This window comes from Solanum lycopersicum, chromosome 5, assembly GCF_036512215.1.
Source record: "Solanum lycopersicum chromosome 5, SLM_r2.1".
NCBI lineage: Eukaryota > Viridiplantae > Streptophyta > Magnoliopsida > Solanales > Solanaceae > Solanum > Solanum lycopersicum.
In genome coordinates, this window is record NC_090804.1 from 9,204,426 (window position 1) to 9,227,196 (window position 22,771).

The 22,771-nt window shown below is 35.9% G+C and overlaps 1 protein-coding gene across 6 annotated transcripts in view; it reads right to left on the reverse strand.

The window, feature by feature from the left end:
• Positions 1 to 22,771, reverse strand: part of LOC101262415 (DNA topoisomerase 3-alpha) — a 45,099-nt gene that overhangs the window by 938 nt on the left and 21,390 nt on the right. For 5 of the 6 annotated variants that reach the window (XM_010322680.4, XM_069297920.1, XM_069297921.1 and 2 more), the window contains 9 exons: positions 21,025 to 21,154; positions 20,346 to 20,398; positions 20,174 to 20,273; positions 19,969 to 20,007; positions 10,774 to 10,852; positions 10,600 to 10,671; positions 9,410 to 9,493; positions 674 to 835; positions 4 to 124 (listed from right to left, as the gene is read on the reverse strand). In XM_010322680.4, the coding sequence (XP_010320982.2) occupies positions 4 to 124; positions 674 to 835; positions 9,410 to 9,493; positions 10,600 to 10,671; positions 10,774 to 10,852; positions 19,969 to 20,007; positions 20,174 to 20,273; positions 20,346 to 20,398; positions 21,025 to 21,154 (840 nt within the window). Of the gene's footprint in view, positions 1 to 3; positions 125 to 668; positions 836 to 9,409; positions 9,494 to 10,599; positions 10,672 to 10,773; positions 10,853 to 19,968; positions 20,008 to 20,173; positions 20,274 to 20,345; positions 20,399 to 21,024; positions 21,155 to 22,771 lie in introns of all 6 variants that reach the window. The other variant, XM_019214082.3, reaches the window with a different exon arrangement.

Below are 22,771 nucleotides of genomic sequence, written 5' to 3' on the forward strand. Positions count from 1 at the left end.
TACACGAAAAAGTTGCACTCCGATGATTGACATGAAAAGAACTTTCTTCCCCTGTTGTTGGCAGTATTGGCAGTGCGCAAAATGCAAGGTGCTCCACACGAATTACAAGGCATTGAAGATTCTCCTGCATTGTCAGAAGGGATCAGCCATAATGTTATTGAAGGATCGTAACATTCAACATAAGGTGGTGCATGTAATGCACATGGCTTTCTCAAGAGAATACACCACTGAATGTGCGCCTGTTCTGCTTAATACTAAGGCGTCAACAATGTCATTTTAATTAACAACAGAGAGGAACAGACACTATATCACATGACCAATACTTTTCACATTGTGAGTTCTACTTTCACTGTTTCACTTCATGTATTCTTTAGTTGCTTCAACAATGTTCTAATTGATAGGGTGAGAAGTGGAAAGAATAGAGAGTAAATGTAACTGGAGAACAACCTTATGTTGGTAAGAGATATAAACAGCTAAATAACCCAAATTGCATAGATATCTCAATTCTCATACTCAAAGACCAATTTGGTGGCCAAAGGCCAAAGTGAGAACTTTTGCTTCATTCCAAAATTCAACTACGGCTACAGAAGCCAGAAGGAGGGTGGGAAAATTGCAGGAGGTGTTGATCATTGTATACAAGATATACAGATAAGGTAACAGAAGAGCACCAAACCATTGTCAACTTCCTGAGCCCGAGCAGTGCGATCACGAGAAGCCTGTGAAGGACAATCATTTGACAAATGCCCTGTTTGCCTGCAGTATGCACAAGAACTTTGTGCTCTGGAATTGTCTCTTTGTGCACTGCTGAATGCTGTAGGGTTCCCACGTCCTCTGCCTGGCAAAAGAACCCCAGCTACAGTCAGTCCTAAGGAGACAAGTATATCACTTAGGAAATTAAGTTCCTACAGCAACAAACAAATCATGATATACATACAAAAGTCTCAGATTGTTTGATTATTATGCAGTCATCAGTCTTTCCTAACTAAATTGTTCAATCGAAAGAAATAGATTACTCAAAAACGCGTTGGTTGAAAGTTTTAGTAGGTTAGCTGGTGCCTGGTGGCAGCCAAATTAGCCTACAAAGTTTCTAAATGAAAGTCAGATGATTAATGTTGACAAGGAGACTGCTTTGGTAGTTAGCTTGAACGAGTTTTTGGACAAGTTGCAGTTCCAATATTTCTCTCTTTATTCTTACTTTTGTGAAGAACGAAGAACACGATTATACTTTCTTGTTGTTACTCATCCTGACTATGGGGTTTCTAGTTTTACTTCTTGAAAGTATAGTAATTCGGAAGTCATGTACAGAAGCCATCTTAAGTAATTCTCTTGTGTCTTCTTCATTCCCTTAGCGATCAAGTGTCAAAAAAGTTTACTTGAGCTTGCAAGATCGTAAAAGATTCGTGAGCTAGTTGTCAAGTGTAGCACGGTGTACTTAGTAGAAGTCTAAGGCTGTGACACGATGGTGTTTAAATAGTCAAAAGAAGTCAACTTGAAGTGGACAAGGATTGGAAGTCATCAATAATGTAATGTTTATACTCCCTCTATCCTAATTTATGTAATAATCTTTTCCTTTTTATTCAATTGCAAAAAATATGACATCTATCTATATTTAGTAGCAATTTAACTTTAAGCTTCCAGTTTTCCCTTAATGAGGTGACTTATAACGAGTTAACGACATAATTTAATGGCTAGTTTTAAATGACTTGTTTCAAAAGTCTTTCATTTATTTTGAACTCCATGCCTAGTCAAATACTTTTACATTTGGACGGAGTGAGTATTAAAAAATGTTACATACTGCTTTATTTGTTTGAGTTTGTATGCTATGTTAGTGCTGAATTAATTTCTATTCAATCTAATGTGTCCCACATACAATAATGTTTTACTTCAATACATTCTCATTCCTCGACACAATTGTGAGATTAACCACATTACACTCAACAAGGATTTCGAAGAAGCTTGGAGAGAGGTTATCATTTTATGATCTCAACCTCTCATTTCCACTATGGGAATCTGGTGATAAAGCAAAGATACTCGTACAAAAACCATGGGATCTTCAATCTTGCAGATATCGAAGTGTTAAGAAATAAGAGAGAGAGAGTTTCTCTGGAATAAAATCCTCCCAGAGGTTTGACACCAAGTTGACATGAAGTCGAAGGATTCTAAGATTCATTACTACACCAAGGAGCATAATTTGATGTTTTTGGGATTAAAGATATGGCTCTAACCCATTAAACTTCTTATATGTCTGCATCTGGAGATGGCATTACTGCAGGTAAAAGAAATGACCACCTTTTTTATATTCATACTTTGTTATCAAAAAGCTTGGTTAGAATAGGAACAGAAATAGGATTGTACAGTCTCCTACATGGAAAAGAATTATAATGTACACATAGGGCTTCGGGTCGATGTAACAATGTCCTCAACACAAGTCAATAATACTTTTCTCCTTTATTTCTCACATGGTATCAGAGCAAGACTCATCACAGTTTTCATTTCTAATGTAGGATCCCCATGTTAAGTTGCCCATGCACCACATGTCCAACACTTGGCGTGAGGGGTAGTTTGAAGAGTCCCACGTTAGCCCTTTGAGGGAGTGGCGGTCTCTTCAATATGCATTGGGCAATCCTCACATCTTAAGCTAGTTTTTTTGGAGTTGAGTTGGGTCCAAGGTCCATAAGGACGATTGGTTGGTACATTAAATTATCTCGCGATTAGTAGACCTGACATTTATCAATTTATGGATCCTCCGTCAGACTCAGCTATCCACATTCTTGACAAGTTTTCACGAATCAGGCCATGAGCAAGTTGTTGGATATAGGGGTGTGCATCGGTCGGTTCGGTTCAGTTTTATGTATTATCAATTTTTGGGTTTTTAAATATGTTAACCCAGTAACAAACCGATAAGACATTATTAATCGGTTTTCAGTTTATCGATTTTTGATCATTATTGGTTCAATTTTCGGTTTACCCAATGAGAAAATGTCCGTAAAATATAATGTCTTCTCACTTCTCTAAATGCTTTGATATAGTGAAACAAAAAAGATAATGAGCAATTGCATCAATAAGAGAAAATATAGTACGAAAGCTATAGTTAAATGTTATCACCAAATCATAGTATTAAATTTTTTATGTTAATCAAATTACGGACCTACAATTACAAACTAAAACTAAAATAAACTAGTCCAACAAGACTAAAACGAAAACTAATATCTAATCGCTACAATTATGAACCCCTTACTTTAATCTTTAGGTTTTGAGTAAATAGTAAAAACTAATAAAGCGGTTTAGTGTGAAGTTGGTAAAGTACTAATAATTTGATATAGCTATAGTGTCTAATTATATATTAAATTATTAATATTTAATAATTAGGAAGGATAAAATAATAAATTATAATCGTCTTATTGGGTTATCGGTTTACCCAATAACTCAATAATAAAAACTGATACCGAACCAAAACCCAATAATTTTTTTTATAAACCCAATAACACTTTTTTCAGTTTGATTTATCGGTCGGCTCGGTTTTTGCACATCCCTAGTTAGATATTGAAATGTTGATTAGGCAGGATCACCTTCTAATAGACGTTCTACATTTAGATATTGTGTTTTGACCTATGTCTAAAAAGTAAAAACAAAATGTGATTGCTCGATCTAGTGCAGAAGCATAATATAGAATAGTGATGGTAACCACTTGTGAGCAAGTTTGGATCAAACAATTGCTCAAAGATTTAAAAATTAGAGAAATCAATCATATGGAACTTGTATGCGATAATAAAGTGGTCCTTCATATTGTATCAAATTATGTTTTCACGAGAGGACTAACATATTGAAATTGGATGTCACTTGGTGAGAGAAAAGATATTCTTAGGGGTTATTGTTACAAATTGGTGAAATCAAGTGATCAGCTTGTAAATATTTTCACCACGTCCCTCATGGGTCCTCGTATTAGTTACATTTGTAACAAGGTTGGTACATATAGCTTATATGCACCAACTTAAGGGAAAGAGTTAAAACATGAATAGGATTGTATACAGTCTTTACATGGATAAAGATTATTATGTAGTGTCTAGTGCCGACAAAATGAACCCATATTTTGATAACTTGCCAAATCCGCTCATATTTTAACGGGTTGGGTGAGTGATATTTTAAATGGGTAAAAATTAAACTGTGTAAACTATGGGTATAATATGATTAGTCATATGGGTTAAACTTTCAATTTTTATTCACTCAAAATTCATGATATAACTAAAAATATTGCAACTTCTCTTGCTTTTTGTATCTTCTATAAAACTAATTATTCTTCCATGTAACTGAAAAGGTGAAGTATTTTTTAAATTTACATTTCTTTGTTATTATAATTATATTTTATTTATTTAATTAATTTTATATTGGATAAGAAAAGATAGTATAGAATAAGCAAATCATGTATTACTATTGACATAGTGCATTAAACATGTTTTAATCCTAAGATACATATATTCATTTACTTGGAAATTAAAAATATTTTCCCCTTGTTATTACATAAATTTTATTTTATACTGAAACATTAAAGGAATTCTATTTTTGACTTCTATGATACAATAAAACTATATAAAGTATTTTCAACATTTTTTATCTAAATAAGTCTAAAATATTTTCTCCATGTTGAATTCTTAAGTAGAATACAATGTACTCGTGAAAATATAGGTAAACTTGTATTTTACCCAACCCATTTGTTATCCAATCCATTTTACCCATATCAAATATGGGAAGGGGGGGTGGGGGGTGAATTATTACCCATTTGATGTCGACCTATTTTCAACCCGTCCAAATTTTACCCAGCCCACCCGTTTGAAACTACTAGTCAGTGTCTTAAAAAGAGCAAGGCGAGGCGCAACCAGTATTATTAAAAACGAAAAGCGCAAAAAAACTCTAAGGTCCGTAGGGCTTTGAGTGCAAAGCACAAATAAAGTGTGAGCTTTAATGAAAAAAGGCGCAAAGGGAGAAAAAATAAAATGTGTATGTTTAGTCCAAGACTAATAATTATAAACTTGAATTACAACTATCTGACCAAAAAAATTGAAAAAAAGTTATGATAAAGTGAAATATCAATTGTTTAGTGTCAGTTCTTCATAAGAGGCTCATTGACCAGGAAAAGTTTGTTGGAGAACTATAATTACGACACAGAAGCGCATATAAAGCGAGATGAAGCGCTCAACACGTTTTGAGCCTCGCTTTAGGGCTTAAGCGCACCTTTGCGCTTTTCTTCCCTGAAGCGAGGCAGCATTCAAAAAGCGATTGCTTCTACATTTGAACCGAGAAGCGCAAGAAAAGAGAATGCGACACTCTTAATTAGAACAAGCACTAATTAGGTTTTCTTTAAGAATTTGTAAGGTTTTTTTTAAAAAAAAATTGAAATCTCCTTTCACGACTTCACAATACCTCCTTTCGCGACTGCGAGGCTGCTCCGCGAGTTTTTTTCTATATTTTTATTGTTGCGACTGCTGTAAATTCTATTTTCTCGTCTTTTCTTCTTTTCTTCTATGCGGGGTTGTGACTGCTCTGCTATTGCTTTTTTTTTTTAATAATGTTTTTGCTTTATATTTTATGACTTATGAGGATTATTTACTATCTATTTACTTTTAACCTAAAAATATATTACATCTATTTAGTTATTTGATATTTTTTTATTTTTATACTAAATATCGCTTTATTTTTAAAAAGTGTGCGCTTCTATGAAGCGAGCCCCGTCACTTTTTCCACTTCTCACTTCCAAAACACTGCCACTAGTAGTGTCTATAAATAGGGGCCAGTGCAATACATTGTATAACACCTCAAATTCGAAAAAATAGAAAAAATGCAACTTTCCATGACCTGGTGCCAGAACCACAGAAGCCATGGACGGTCTGTAAGTGGGGTCGTCATTTTGGGGTCCATGATTTAGGAATCTCTGATCCCACCCACAACCTACCAGTAGGGTCTGTGGTTTAGTAGTTGTTTAGAGGAAAATAACTTTTGGGTCAACTTCAAACAGTCATATCTTTTAGCACAAAATGAATGAGGCGGCCCATGACTTATCAAATTAAAGATAATCAAATCCTCTTTCAAAGCCACCAAGTTTGCTAAAATCCAAGATCGGAGTAAAACGTTATGCTTGTCTTAGTGAAGCCATGTCGGTCTAGCCACGAACCACAACCCAGTCAACAGGCCATGGTTTTAACTACGGTCTGTCAATGGCCTTATGGATGGCCTTTGTCGGCTTTTAAGTCAGGGTCATTTTGGTCTTTACTTATATGCTTTGGGCACTTAAACTATGTCGTTTGATGCCTAAACTACGTCGTTTTACTCCGTATCAGCCTAATAATCTAGTCAAAACCTACCCAAAACCCTTATTCTACTAAAATCATCAAAGTTAGGACGAAAAGAAGAGAAAGAGGTGCCAATTGCTTCTGAGAACAAGGAAATGTGTTCTTCAAAGTTCAACCCTAAAATCTAAAGGAGTTCTCCATAAATTGTCATCGAATATGTGAGATTTCACTAGTGGGTTCCTTTCATCCACTATGTCCCTAGAATTCAGTCAGTTCCTTGATTCCACATAACTTGTTTAAGCCTAAGGTTTGTACAATCTTAGAGGAATTATGGTGATTTCAGATGTTATAGTATTCATAGTCTAAATAACGTGTTTTCTTGGAAACTTTGTTTAATTCCTCGTATCAAAGTCAGAACCTTAGTTTGTATAAATTCTCTTAGTTCATGAATCATACTTGCTAGATCAGTTAAAAAGAAATTCATGCTCCAGATTTTGAATGTCACATTCAGTATATAAGTTGCATTCTCAATTATCATGTCACCATTTGGCACTATTAAGTATTTAGTGCATTTTAGCTTCATATGTATTCAATTGGGAGTAGACTTAGCACCGAGTTGGACTAGGGTTTCAGCCTACCCTCATAGTCCAGACTAGTACCCGCATCAGATTATAAATCCTCTATTTTGGACATCGGTATTTATGATCACACCACAAGCATACCTTTATACCCCTGATAAGGTATATTGAGTCCTCGCGATGGAGCTTATACATCGGACTCCATGTTTAGCTCACATGATTTATGTCGGTTAACAGTAGCTACCCACAATCAGATTCTTAGTGCATTGACCATGTTTTCAACATTTATGTCAGTATATAGTTCAGCATGTTATCTTCATAATTAGTACTTAGTCATTGCATTTATCTTAGCTTTTCAATTATGTTTCAGTATTTATATTCTTGCTCAGATTATGTCATTGCTCAGTTATGCTTTGTTCGGCTCATATATATTTGTTCAGCTTAGTATATCTATATCCTGCATGATCGGTACATTTTCAAGTACTGGCGCATACTCTGCACTACCTGCTTTCATGATGTAGGTTAGGCACTCAACATCCAAATCACGCTTAGATCGATTCTTGATTCGACTTCATCAGCTTCAGTGGTGAGTCCTCTATACTTCCTGGACAATAGACGTGCTTTCCATTTCATACTCAGTTTTCAATTTTGTTAAGAGTTAGTTGGGGCAGTTAGAGGCTTTTCAAACATATCAGTAGATTCATATTGAGTTATTAAGTGGTCCTTTCAGTCACTACTAAACTCATGTTATGTTTATTATAATTATTCAGACTAGTTGGACTTGTTCCTCTTCAGATATTTATTGATTCAGTTCCGCTTAGTTGGACTTGTTCCTCTTCAGATATTTATTGATTTAGTTCCGCTTGGTGTTGTCTTTGCTTGATTAAATTCACATTATTACCAGTCAAATGTTGCTTAAAAAAGTCCTTACCTACTTCAAAAAAAAAAAACTTACTTGAATATATACCTCTGAAATATTGCTCTCCTGTGATATCCTCGCATCGCGAGGGACGTTTTGCAGTGAGACAATAAGTCAAGTACCAATCCCTCCCAAGCACAAGCTCTATTGCTACCTGGGTAGGCCAAGCTTGCTCATGCAACAAGCAAGGCCTCAGGTGACAAAGGCAGGAGAGCAAATAACGAGCCACGGCAAGGAGTTCTAGGTGAGCCAACCTCTTCTTCTAATGGCCTCAAGTGAGAAGAGAACCACTGTCAATTGAAAGGAGTCCCTAGACTTGGCATATAGTTTTGTGATCATGGCACTATATTTAGTGTTTTGCAGATGATGATTAGGTTGGATCAAGAATTGACAAAAGATCTATTTTAGGTTGTTGGATCCCTATTGGTGGGAACCTGTTGCCATTAAGGAGCAAGAAGCAAATTATTTTATCTCCATCCAGTGCAGAATCTGTCCAGGGTTATGGTTCAGTTCACATGTGAAATACTGTGGGTACATCACCTTTTAATTGAAGACTGTGTCACCAACAAAACTTTGTATGATAATCAAGTTGTTCTACACATTACCTCAAATCCAGTGTACCACGAAAGAATTAAACATATTGAGGTTGATTGTCACCTTATTTGTGAAAAGATTCAAGAGAACGTGATCTCCACTAGCTATGTAAAGTCAGGAGAGCAATTGGATGATATATTCACAGAAGTCTACATGGAAACTGGACAGAATATCCTTGTAACAAGCTGGCATGATTAAAATTTATGCTCCATCTTGATGGGAGAGTATTACAGAATCGTTATAGGTGTACATTACCTTGTGTTTATTGAGGTTTACAGCATTTCATTACCTTGTATATGATAGTATAGTTGAAGTATAGGAATTTCCAGATCTAGTTACCATATTCACTACATTGTACATATAGCATAGTTTACTTTGAGCGACACTACAAGAAATTCATCCAATATTTTGTTCAGTAACACAAGCTTAATACTTATTATTAATTTGACAGTAACTGAAGGCATCTAACTTTTAGAGCATTTGGGTTTGCCTTCATTTTTTTTATGGTCTTTCTCTAAGACACAATAGTGAGTTTGGATTTGGTCCACAGAGAACTGATTAAGGGTTTTTTACATCAATTACTTTGGGTTTACTTTTTGAAAAAAAAATATATCACTAGACCACTAAAATATTATTTTTTTGAGTTTTCATAAGGTTGAAATTTAATTGTACTAATACCGACCAGACGACATAAACTGCTACTAATCGTATTCAAAATAGAACATTTATCGATTGAAAGGGAAACAATCAATCTAGATAATAATAATTCACTTGGGCAATAATGCAAATTGGATTTCAGCTTTTGCAGAGCGTTCCAGTTTCCACAAAAAAAATCCACAATACAAGTGTTCTCCTCCTTCCAAGAAAATGGAGTTCACTTTTTCCATTTTGTCTTCCAACTATTTTTTGGAAGATATAGAAAACAAATCATTGTTTTGTGGAACTTAAATACTGCCTCAAAAAGAAAAGCAAACTGCCGAGGTTGGACATGAAACTACATTAAAGCAAAGAAGCACTACATGGGTGTCCCTTACCTGAAGGGTTGGAACTATTGCGAGAACCAGTTCCACAAATTTCTACAAGCTGCCTAAGAATATCATCACAGCCACCAATGCAACCTGACAAGATATATAAATCATTCACGGTTATATGACTACATTATCTACAGGCAACAATAAATTGTGTTAATGCACTTACATAAATTAAGCAACTAGTATGGCAATATTATTTTAAAGACATTGTATTACTTCTATGCTAAAAGACAATTTCTTGCAGCATGTGGCAATTTACTCTTCTGTCAAAGTCTTTTCTCCTATTTTTAGTTTACCCTCCCTTTGTACCATTGAAAAGAAAACACAATCTTATATCGTAGCAATTAGCACCGAGAAATATTTCCAGCTTGCTTGTTGAAATTAACAATGTCCAACTCAGTTGTGCTGTCCGCAATGACACCACAGTAGTATCTTCAGCTTTGTGTAGCTCTTGGAAAGTTAAACACAAAAAGTTCATTTTGGTAATGCCTCCACATCTACCTTGCAGTCACTACCCAATCTGAAGTCCCGCCAACCTTCAACACCCACCAAATTGTACAGTATTAAACTTGGCGAAGATTTGATCAACTTTAACAGTTCACCACAAATGTTGCGCACAGAAAAGAAAAGGTGGATTGCAATTTGCAAATAATTATTTTTCGTGAGTTTGAATTCCATTTGTACATATCTTGGAGCATATTCATCATTCAGACTTCACCATTAGTATTTGAGAGTTTTTAAAATATATGTTCAACATAAAGAGAAGATTAGTTTTATTAAATAATTGGAAATGGAGTCAGAAGATAAAACATTAAAGACAAAATGTTAAGAAAGGGAACCACCACACATTATACTTCTTTATACATATTTGTTGAAGGAATTTTTTGTTTTTTTTTTTATGACAAGGGAAACCCGCAGTCGCTACCCTTTAAGTGCGCACAGGGTAAAACCGCCGCTCCTATGCAATAGCTCCCAAACCACATAGGAACGGTAACCGGCACTAGGCAAGCCTGGTGCGACGAGCTCGACCCAGAAGGCAAACCCCTTGCTTTCACTGGCAAGGGGTTTCGAACTTGAGACCTCCAACATGGAAGTCCTTTAACAATTTAATGTTCCATTGGAAAATAAAAAGGGATAGGGTTTCTCAGTAAGACTTAAATTATATCACAAAACAGTCCTATTCTCCAGCATACCTAAATGTTGAACACTGTAATCTGGCGGTATTTCTTGTTGTCGAAATTTAAACTGAATCTTGAAAACAGGTCCTGAAAGTCATATTCAGAAATCAGGAAACCAAATATGGAAAAAGATATATTGGATAAGGATACCTAATCCAGTACGAGAGAAGAAGAATTCCGAAAAGTAACCTGGACTGCAGGTAATGCACGTATTCTCGGTAACAGAAGCTTCTGAGACTGATCCAGGTAGCCAGACAACATTTCTGCACTGTATGAATCAATCAAATCATATCAAAATATAATAAGATCACCAGATAATCTTAACATAATATGTGTCTATGAATCTTGACATTTAAAATGGTAAATGTTGGGAATATTGTAATGACACTGTATCAAGTGGGGACTGTTAGAAGTAATTAGATTGATTCTTTCCTGATACTAGGTAGCTAAAATATTAACACTTGCAATTAGTATTTAAACCAAGGTGATTGAGGGAATAATCAACTTCAGTTTGCTCCTCCTTGTTCTATCATTTCACATGGAATCAGAGCGCTTGTGCTAAACTACTTGTTGTGCAATCACTAGCAACATCAAGAGAAAAAAGACCACCACTGCATAATTTTCAATGATCGCAAAGGCTGTCCGGATAATTGTCTTTTAGAAATTGGTGTTGCGCAAAAACCAATGTCACCAATAGAAGACCAAAATCCAGCTAAAAATACGTCTAACGTGCCTCCATGCACCAACAGATCTCCAGTCTCTGGCAATGCGCCAGTTCATACCCCGAGTACGATTTCCTTTCACCTTCCAGCGAGATTCTTATTCTGTGAAGATTGCTCTTTTATCCCGATTCAATCCGTCCAATTTCCTGTCAGCGTCTGTCACCGAAACCCTTTGTCAAAAATTCAGTCACTATTTAGTGAAGTTTCGGACTTCCAGCCAGTCCTAGCCAATTTTCTGATATTGTTGGGCAAATTGGTAATTGTATCATTATTGATCTAAAGCTATTTTGTCAAATAGTTCATATTTTGTGTTGAAACTTTTTTGGTTCATCAGAATGTCAGTCAGATTTATATTTTTGGTTCTATAAACATGGGATCCAGCAAATAATCACCATAGAACCCTTGACGGATTGTGAAACACGTCTATCTTGATCTTCATATGTTCAATTATGGTGCAAAAGACAAGGCGTTCAAGATCACTAGATTAAACAAGCCATAAATATTATTATTTTTTTAGAATGATAAACAAGCCATAAATATTATTATTTTTTTATAATGATAAACAAGCCATAAAAATTGATGAGAAGGTTTAGGAAGAATAGGGAAAAGGTTGATGCCCAATTGTGTAACTGTAAGTTTTGGTGGGCTGTTATTTGATTTAGTAAATAATTTCTTAACTCTTAATTTTATAATTAGGGAGTTATTTTATAAAACCTACCAGTACCCACTGTGAAAAAATAAACAGAAGTATTATTGAAATAGTGTGTTCTACATTATCACAATAAACCATATTTATAGACACGACATGATAATCCTATTCCAAGTAGGACAATATATACAATTCTATCCATACTAACACCCACTTTGACGGATAGTGGGAATTAACCACTTGGTCCCTCTCTCCATATTAAAAGAGAATAATGTATTCCATCTACAGTATTCTGAAAGAACGAGAAGGAAAAGAGAAACTGGTTTTCTCAAGAAGACAAAATCAAGTGCTTCTGCTCAATTTAAGTCGAGATTCAACAATAAGTTATGGCTGATCGGGGTATGTAGTCTTGACTAAATTACTAATGTTGTAGGTGTGCGCGAAAATTATTAAATTCAAACGAATATGAATAATTGGTAGGATTTCATGATAGAGTGTTTATGAACCACAGTCTAAAATCCTTACACTAACCTCTTATGAAAGTCGATTGATACGAAATTGATGCACTGTTATCCATTCCAAACTTGCTTTTTAAGTTTGGAAAAAAGCTCGTCATTTATACACAAATGACATATTTCAACTAAATAATGTGATTTCTCAGTTAACTAACTTTACAAAGCAAGATTTGGATATGTAAATGCCTAAACAGTATACAAGTACAGTCTTAGTTTAGTTAACAGTTTCAAAAAAAAAAAAGTAGAGTCTTAGTTTCAGATTAGTGTCTATACAAATCTACGTATCTTGGATAAGTTCCGGAAGTATTTCTAGTTATTAAAGATAGAAAAAAGGAAATCGATGTTCCTTGCCTGATCTGTGACGGTACCGCATGTCGCCGATGTCACCTTTTTGAAACTAAACTGTACTTTTTCATACCCTCTTCTTCTGAACACCTAGAAGTTTCTGAAGAATTACCTATTCATCTCCTACAGCTCCACCAGTCTTAACTTATCACAGACATTCACACTCCTCAACTGGTCCAGACAACTCATGCTCGACACAAGATCTTTTGCGAGTTGAAGACATGTCTCCCTCACTGGCTCCTCTATTGCTACTCAATTTATTCATAGTCCTAATTATACCTATTTGAGTTATCATTGCTTGTTACTATCTTAATATGCCAATGTGGCATCACTTCCATCTATTTTTATTCCTAAGACTATAGATGAAACTCTGTCTCATCCAGACAGAAGACAAGTATGATTGATGAGATGGTTATTTTACACTCTAGTGGTACTTGGGAGCTTGTTTCTTTGCCACCTAGAAAATCATCAGTCAATATTCGGTATGCATACACGATAAAGGTTGGCCCTGATGGCAGATTGATCTGACTAAAGGCATGTTTGGTTGTCAAGTGTTATAAGCAACTCTCTAGACTTGACTATGGTGAAACACTTACCCCCCCCCCCCCCAAAGCAAAGATTGCTTCAGTCACGGCTTCCTATCTATGGTTGTTACTCACAATTGAACTCTTTATCAATTGAGCAGCAAAATATTTTCTCAATGGTGTGGGGTGATCTATTGTGGGGGGAGGGGGGGGGGGGGGGGGGGATGCTGGTCTCTATATTGTTTCAAATAGTCTTCAAGCAAAATTCAACACAATTATTCAAGAGTTACGATTGACTCGTGGTGGGGCTAGTCATGTTATATTTTATCGACAAACTGCTGCAAATCTATGCATTTATTTGGATGTATATATTGATGATATAGCTATCTTAGGCAATGATCAGGATGATATAACTAAATTACAACACTTCCAAACTAAAGATCTAGGCTGATTGAAGTCGCTCAGTCCAAATAAGGAATTTTCATCTCACTACATAAGTATGCGCTAGACATTCTGAAAGATAATGAATGACAAGTATGTAGACCCATTGATACTCCGATGGATCTAAATGCTAAGCTTATCCTAGGGTAAGGGGAACCTCTTAGCGATCCTAGGAGATACAAATGGTTGGTTGGTGACTGATGACTTGGTGTGAGAAATGAAGTAATACAATCGAGGAAGATAGGAGAATGGATAGCTTCATCATACTCTAGAGCTATTGGGTGTTTAAATGCCTATTCTAAACTAGGGGGGGAAATCAAGGTTACATTGTTTAAAAGAAATAATATCCTCCGTAAGTGATTCTATTTATTGCAAATCATATGTACATACTTTAATAATATCTACATGATTCTACAATATCTATGGAGTATTCTCAACACTACCCTTTCAAGCTTAGTGCATACAAGTTGCACAAACTATGCTTGTATAAAGAAAACAAGATAAACCTTAGCTTAATTGTTCCCTCAAGCTTTTGGTTGTTTTAATAGTGATGTATACCTATTCTAAAATGAGAAAGGATGTCAAGTCCTAAAAGAATCTCTAATTGACTCAAACTGATTCTACAATATGTTTATTACTAGGTAAAATGTCCGCGCTTCGCGCGGTGGTGAACTACATCAATAATCTACCTGTAAACATCTTATAATACATGTGTTTTTGAATGGGTACAACCCTACGATAAATTGTCAAGAATTTTTCATCCAAAGACAAAATGAAAGGTTTTTTTAATCTTAAAACGAAAAAGATTTGATTCTAAGTGTTTACGAATATTGTTATTAATTCTTCATTTTACTCTAGTTGTTCATCACCAAAGTCTTTACAGAAGATATGTTATTGTTTCAGTGTCTATATTTGTATTTTCAAAAAGCTGTACAAACATTATATTCATCAATTGCGAGAGTTTTTCTCCTACTCAAGGCCACTAAATACAAAATCTAAATATTACACATCTTATATGATTAGTTGTATACTTGATAGGTTAATTAAAATATAAAAACACATCTCTTGGAGTTCAATGAGTTATGTATGTTGCTCAAATAATTTGGATTAAATGATGTCTTGGCAAGTCCCTTATTCAAAATCATATGCAGTCGACGACACTACTTTGATAGCCAAAAGACATATTTTATTGTTTATGTTTTGATCATTATGGTTAAAACTTCATTCTTTTCGGGACTTTTAATCTAAAGTTTATACAGAGGTAATTATTTCATTAATATTTGATTAATATAGATTCATCCTACTTTAAGGGGTAATTCATTGACTCTAACCCAACATTTGAACCCCAAACGTTTGATTAAGGTTGAGTACAATACTTACCATCCCACTACATTCCTTTATTTTTTGAATGTCACTAATCGATTGAATGCCTCGATAATATAGAAAGTTAAATAAAAAAAACTCCAAGGTAGTGTGGAGTGGAACCACCATAATTTTTGAACACTCAAAGTCCTTTCTCGCACATCCCATAAATATTTTAGCCATTGAAAACTCTATAAAGATTAAAGTCATTTATTTTACAAGTTTAAGAATTCTTATCTACATGACACCAATACTCTATTGATTATATCAAACTCTTGATTAACACATCTTTACTTCAACATAATCATCAAAAGCATAAACATAAACAACAAAGTTTAAAACATGTCAACAAAAAAGAAAAATTAATAAAATAAAAATAAATTAATAATTGTTAAAAAAATATGCCAGGATCTGCAATAATAAATTGAAACATAAAGGAACAATCGAGCCCACTTAATGCACATTGTTCCCTTAAGGAAATTATTTCATTCTAGTACCCGAAGTTTAAAGGAATAGATCTTCTCGGGACAGAACGATTCTATTCACCAGTGTGTTGATACAAAAACAATGGTTTCAGTTAGTCACTCAACATGAGCAAAGTACAAGAACATAAAATTCTACAGAAGAAGAAGAAGTTTAGAATTTTCGTTGTTTTAAAATGAGAGAAAATTCCTCTATTTATAGACAACAAGTAGTGTGAATAAATGCTTATTGTGTATTATCAGAAAAGTCACAACTCTTTGGACAAGACACAATTTTTCATTAAAGTCGCAATTTTCCATAAAAGTTACAACTCTTCATAAAAGTCCCAACTCTTCATCAAAGTTGCAACTCTTCGTAAAAGTCACAATTCTTCACAAAAGTCACAACTTTTCATGAAAGGGAATGCCAATTTTGGAAATAAATAAGTTAAAAGAGAATCATGGTTTGTGGTTGCGCCACATAGGCGGGCCTAAGGTTCTCTTTTATATAAATATATGATTATATCACAACCCCCTCAAGTTAGTTGTATATATGTAACTAACTCAAGGAATGGCGAGAGATTTGGTAAATAGATTTGCAAGTTGATCATTTGACTTTATGAACTTTTTTTTTTTTGAAACTGGTGACATTGTATTCCTCAGTATTAAGGTCTATGCTGGTCACCTCCAAAAGTATTAGTTACATAGAAAAACCAACAAAAAACAGGACTACTTACAAAGCTCCTATGAAATCCACTAGTTGAATTTCTTCTTCTATGTTCATTTCTATACACCAAAAACCTAAAGTGGTAATTACTTCCCACTTAATCTTCTCTATAGTGCAGTCTTTCCCTACAAAAAATCTCGGATTTCTCTCCTTCTAAATGCTCCACCACATACAGGCAGGTACGGTTCTCCACCGCCTCCTCTAGCTTTTACTACCTCCCCTTTTGACCCAGCAACTTAGTAGGTCTGTTGTATGTTCTGGCATAACCCAATTAGACTCATTATATTGGTAAATAGAGCCCATATTTGTGTTGTTACTTTGCAATGGAGAAAAAGATGATTGTTGGTTTCTAGGGCCTCTTTACAAAGATAACATCTTGAGGCAATAATTTTTCCCCTCTTTGAAGTTCATCATGTGTCAGGCAAGCTCTCCTAGTTACCAACCACGTGAAACACTTCACCTTAGTAGGGGCTACACAATTCCATATAGCACTCCATAGCCCTAATTTGTTCCCCACAATTGTGGTTAGATCCCTTTTATACAATCTGTTCACAAAGAATTGACCATCAGTATGATGCCTCCATAACAATTTATCTGTTTCCAGATTTGTGCCAGGAAAAATCTCCAATCAAAGCTAGCATATTCGTTACCCACTCTATTTCCCAATCATTAAGAAATCTCCTAAAGAGCAAATTCTATCCTTGTGGGGACAAAACTTCTTGTATTTTGCTTTCAGGATTCAGGCAAATGGAAAACAACCCAGGGAATAAATTTTCCAAGGAGCCTTGACCAATCCAGTCTTCCTTCCAGAATAGAGCCTTATTTCCTCGACCAACCTTTATCCTTACATTGTCTATGAAAGCTAGCCATAGGTTTCTTATAGTCCTCCATATTCCCACACAATATGTTTCTGTCACTTCCTCTGAACACCATTGATCTTCCTGACCATACTTGTGTTGAATGAGTTCCTTCCATAGCTTGATCTTCCAAATTGTATCTCCACAACCATTTGGTGAGTAAGTTGTTGTTGTGTACCTTTTAGGTTTCTTACTCCCAAACCCCCATGTCTTTTGCATTGTTGGACCGCCATCCATTTAACTAAGTTGTAGCTCTCCTCAATCTCGTTACCTTGCCAAAGGAAGTTTCAAATCAATGAGTCGATAGCTTTGACTACCTTGCCGGGAATCGAAAAAAGTGACATCACATATGTTGGCAAAGAGTCTTAAAACAAAATTAATCAAAGTGACTCTTCCCCCAAAGAATAGATATTGAGATTTCCAAAGTGCCAGTCTCCTCTCTGATTTTCTTAGTACATCATCCCAGATGCTAACTGCTTTATGCTTAGCACCCAATGGCATACCTAGATAAACTGTAGGTAACCTCTCTATCTTGCACTTCAATATATTAGCCAAAGCTTGAATCTGTTGGACCTCTTTAATATGAAAAATGCTACTTTTCCTCCAGTTCACTTTAAGTCCAGAGCATGCCTCAAAAATTACCAGAATAATTCTGATGTGACAGAGTTGTTCCTGCTCGGCTTCACAAAAAGTTATTGTGTCATCCACATACAGTAAATGAGTCATATCCATCACCTTATTAATCCTGTTTTTTATTCTGAAACCCCAAATCCAGTTGTTTAGAAGAAGCTCTCCTCATCAAATTGTCCAACCCTTCCATATCAATGATAAACAGGAAAGGGGACAAAGGGTCACCTTGTCTAAGACCTTTTTCCGCATGAAAAAAACCTACAGGTTCTTCATTAACCAAAATGGAGAACCTGGTGGTTTTAATACAAGACACAATCCACTTGAGCCATGTAGGGCCAAAACCCATTTGCCTAAAAGTGTTGATCAGGAAGTCCCAATTAAGATGGTCATAGGCTTTTTCAATATCCAGTTTGCACATTACACCCGACACATCTCCTCTACTCCTAGTATCAATACATTCACTAGCAATTAAAGCAACACCCAATATTTGTCTCCCTTTAGTGAAAGTCATTTGATTTTGTTGACTAGCTTGTCTATCACCTTCTTCAGCCTTTCCGCCAACACTTTGGCAATTAATTTATAAACCCCAGTAACGAGACTGATTGGTCTGAAGTCTCTTAGATCATTTGCCCCCACCTTCTTAGGAATTAGAGCCACGAAGGTAGCATTGAAACGTTTCTCAAAACTTTGGTGACAGTGAAAGTGTTGGAAAGGTCTGCATCAGATCTTCCTATATAGTTTCCCAGAAGGCCTGAAAGAAGGCCATGGTATAACCATCAGGCCCGGGTGCTTTATCACAAGCACACAATCTTATCCCTTCTAGCACCTCATCCTCACTGAATTCTCAAGATAACCAGCTCTACTCCTCCATTGTTATTCTCTGTACGTTAAGAATATTTAGTGAGGTCTCCAGTTTTCTACCTCCTTATACAAGTGATGGTAAAAATCAACATAGAGTTCTTGATTTCCGCCGGCTCAGAGGATAACTCTCCATTAATCTTTAATGACTCAATGGTGTTGATTCTCTTGTTAGTTGTTGCCATTCTGTGGAAATACTTCGTATTTTTATCGCCATTCTTGATCCACTGAATTCTGGACCTCTGTCTCCAAAAAAAATTCTTCATTTTTTGCCACCTCCTCGTATTCCATGCCCAAGTGTACCTTTAGAAGTTGTTCATCACCAGTAAGAGATCTAGTCTCTTGAGTAACTTCCATGTCCCTTATCTGACTCAAAATTTGCTCCTTCCTTACCTTCCAGTTCCCCCTATTCTCTCTGCTCCATTCCTTCAGTTTTGTTTTAAGCAACCTCAACTTAGTGGCTAGTTTGTAGTCCGGTCTTCCTAGCACTTCAAAGGAGCTCCACCATCCATAAACTTAACTTTTGAAACCCTCTACATTAAGCCACCACTTTTCAAACTTGAAATAGGATCTCCTGAAGGCCTTATCCCCACAAGTTAAGACAATGGGATTATGGTTAGAACCCAAGCTAGGCAAAGTACATTGCCTAATTTGAAGGAACATTTCGTCACATGGGAACGAGTATAAAAATCTGTCAATCCTGGAGGCATTCCTTTGATTTGCCCCTCCTCTCCAAGTGTATGAGCCCCCAAATAAAGAAGGGTCAATCAACTCCAATTTGTTGATACAACTGGACAGATCTATCATGGCTCTAGAAAGCCTGATACAGTTGGTTTTCTCCGAAGGAAATCTAGTAGTACTGAAATCCCCACATACTACCCAAGGCCCTTCACAGAGACTCCTCATAGCTTCTAATTCTTCCCACAACTCCATCCTTTCATTTCTATCACAGGATGAATAGACTGCTGTGAGAAACCAAGTTAGTTCTTGATTAACTCCACATAATTTACAAGTAATTGATTGGTTTCCATATTCCACCATCTCCCCTTTCCATGATCTTTTGTCCCACAATAGAATTCAGATTGATTGCCTAGCAAGAATTGCAAGAGAAGGTACCAGAACTTTGGCAGAGAACCAACTAAACTGAACGCAGCTACTGAATTGTTGTATAAGTAAATTTTGGTTCAACAATGGTCTTATATATTCAGTATTCAGGAATTACAGGCTCTCTAGAAACAGTTGTGCAAAATTTCTGTGATAGCTATTGAACAGAATTACAGGAAAAGCACCTACTTGTGGGTAACCCAAGCAACCAACCATGAAGTTACCGTCCTGCATTAAATGAGAATTTTATCAAAAACATGTAGGAAAAATCTAACTAGAAAATGAGAAGCAGCTGACTAAAGAAGTGCAATTAGACGTAACATCCTTAAGCATGCAACTCTCATATATTCCAATCTAGCCAATAGATGAATTCATGCAACAGATAAGCTATTACCGGCTTTTGTCTGAGCACCATATCTGACTCTAGACAAAGTCCACATCTCCGAACAACAGCTCCAACTGCTTGTTGCTCGCCACTGCTGGATCTGTTTGATCTGCAGAGCCACAATTTTTTCAGGCAATCTAAGGAATGAGCCAGGCATAAGCAAAGCAAGCAAAAGACATACCTTTCAAAGAAGATAGCCATGGCTTCAAGGAGCTTTTCCTTGTTTGTTCTGGCCTGCAAAAGTTTCTCCGAGTACATAAAAAGAAAAGAAGTGCCTTGAACCTAATGGTACAAAGCAGTGTGTCTCATTCTGATTCCTATTATTAGCATAAGCAGCATACCTTTGTCCATGGAAAAGAATGTAGTGAAGCTCATTTCCAGCAAAGTCTAGCTATAATTATTTAAGATCTACGCACTTTTGTCTTATCCCAAAGTTCAATTTGTAGGACCACCAGCAGGATGCTGAAGATTCTAATAAACAGAATGGTCACCCTAACATCTTAATCATTGGAAATCAGGTGAGGTCACTGTTTGATTTGATCTTGGAGCTGATATTGGGTATAGGTACCTCACATGCCTTAAGGTTAAGGAAACAATACGCAACTAGGTTAGAGGCGATGGTTGTCAACAGAACTCTCCCTTCCCTAACAGTTTAAGCTAACGAAGTGGACATACATAATCAAACTACAGAGAGCATGTGGGACCAATTTAATGGCAAATTAGAAAACTAGTAATTTCTTTAATTCATTATGCAGTGAATATAGTGAAGTAGATGACAGTTCAGGTTCCTCTTTTTTATCTGAGAAGAAACAAAATCTTGAAAAGCATCTGTATTTACTTAAAAAAAATTAGTGACTTACATCTGAAAAGCAAGCTTTCATCTGCTGCAAGCAAGTTTCTAGAACCTCAGCCTTTCTCTTGGTTCCAGTGCTAACGGCTTTCATATCGCATTCCATCATAGCCCGGAGATATGGTTTCCATAGTTCATAACTGTAATAGAAAAAGAAAAGAACAAAAAGGTAAGTTACCTACGTATTGCAAGCCAGTACTTAATGTAATAATATAAATGTTAGTGCATTGCAACAACACAATCAAGCTTAGAAGAAAAATGTGAAGACAACATGAACAAATCTTGATCACCTAAAGCTAATATGATGGAAGATGAACCATAAATTTGTTTAGTTCAGATAACAACTTTGATAAGAAATATGATTATTAAATACCCTGGTGCAATGTGTTAGGTTTTAACAATCAAATAAATGGTTTTCTAGAAAGCTTTCTGCTTCCTCTGTCACCAAGGTTTAAAGTCACCGTGCTCTTTATTCTTTATAGATCAGAGAAGTTAAAGGAAATATCGTAGGGCCAGAAGTTGGTAGCTGTACTCTGTAGTTCTTTCTGCCTCATTGTACATAAGAACACAGTGGTTCTTATCAAGTAATATTAGGCCAAGAAAACAATGCCAAATGGCTTTAGCACAACATGCGACATGGAGCTAGTGAAATCTTTTTAGTCTTTGCTTTCTTTCAATGATGTTTGACCATCAATTCTGAAGTCTGCAGAACACTATTTCTATTCAAGTTGGAAAGAAAATTGAAAAACCTTAAAGAGCTCACCAGACCACAAATCAACTCATTTGAGGGTCTATTAACACTTCTAATGATGTGGTTCTAACTCAAGAGCCTGATGAATGTAACATTCAGATTGCTTATGAAGTTTTATACAGCTCAGACAAGAAGAACTTGGGGTAGGAAAGCGAGAACTCCTTACACTACTGGAAGACCCTTTTAGAGTGACATGCGCTATTACCAATGTCTGCCTCGACTTCTAACCTACATCCAATGCACTACAATCTGCATTGACATACCATAACTGCACTGCAACTAAATCTTAATTTCTTGGAGACTAGAGGCTGACATCATTTTCACGTACTCAGTAGCTAGCCGCAAAGAAACTGCCTACAGGCTACACCAATTCCAACCGCTGTTCCTCAGGAAGTTTGAGGGGAATTGAAAAATATAAGTAACATAATCTTTGATGTTTTAAGGGAAGGGCATTATTTGCTGTCAGTTCTTCCTTTGCCAAAAAGATGTCACTAATCCATCAGATCAAACAGTTCCACTACTCAAGCTATCCCAATTAACTGCTACCAGAATGTGCATCTATAGCTCGAGCTCTGCATATATTTGTGTATTTAAGAGGTACTCCCTCTTTCCCAAAGGGATACCTCGGGTTACTCACTAAGGCTATATTCCACATTGACTTTAGAACAAATGTTTTCCATGATAACAATGTGTCAACTTAAAAAGAACATAATCATCAAAAAGTATTAGGTTGTTTGAGCAACATACTTTTTGAGTCTCAGTGAAATGATCTGAGCAAGAGAAATTCAGCAGATGCATCTGATATCAAGCATAGAACTGCTATACTCAACTGGATAACAGCTGCTCAGTTTTGCCTAAACTATTTTGGAAAATTAACTATAATGTCGAGCACTAAGTTTTGACACTTTGAGTAAGTGTAAGCCATCATTGGTTCTAAAAAAGCCAGAGACTATATATGAACCATATGAAAGGAATGCTAGTTGGCAACAATAATACTTGCACAGTA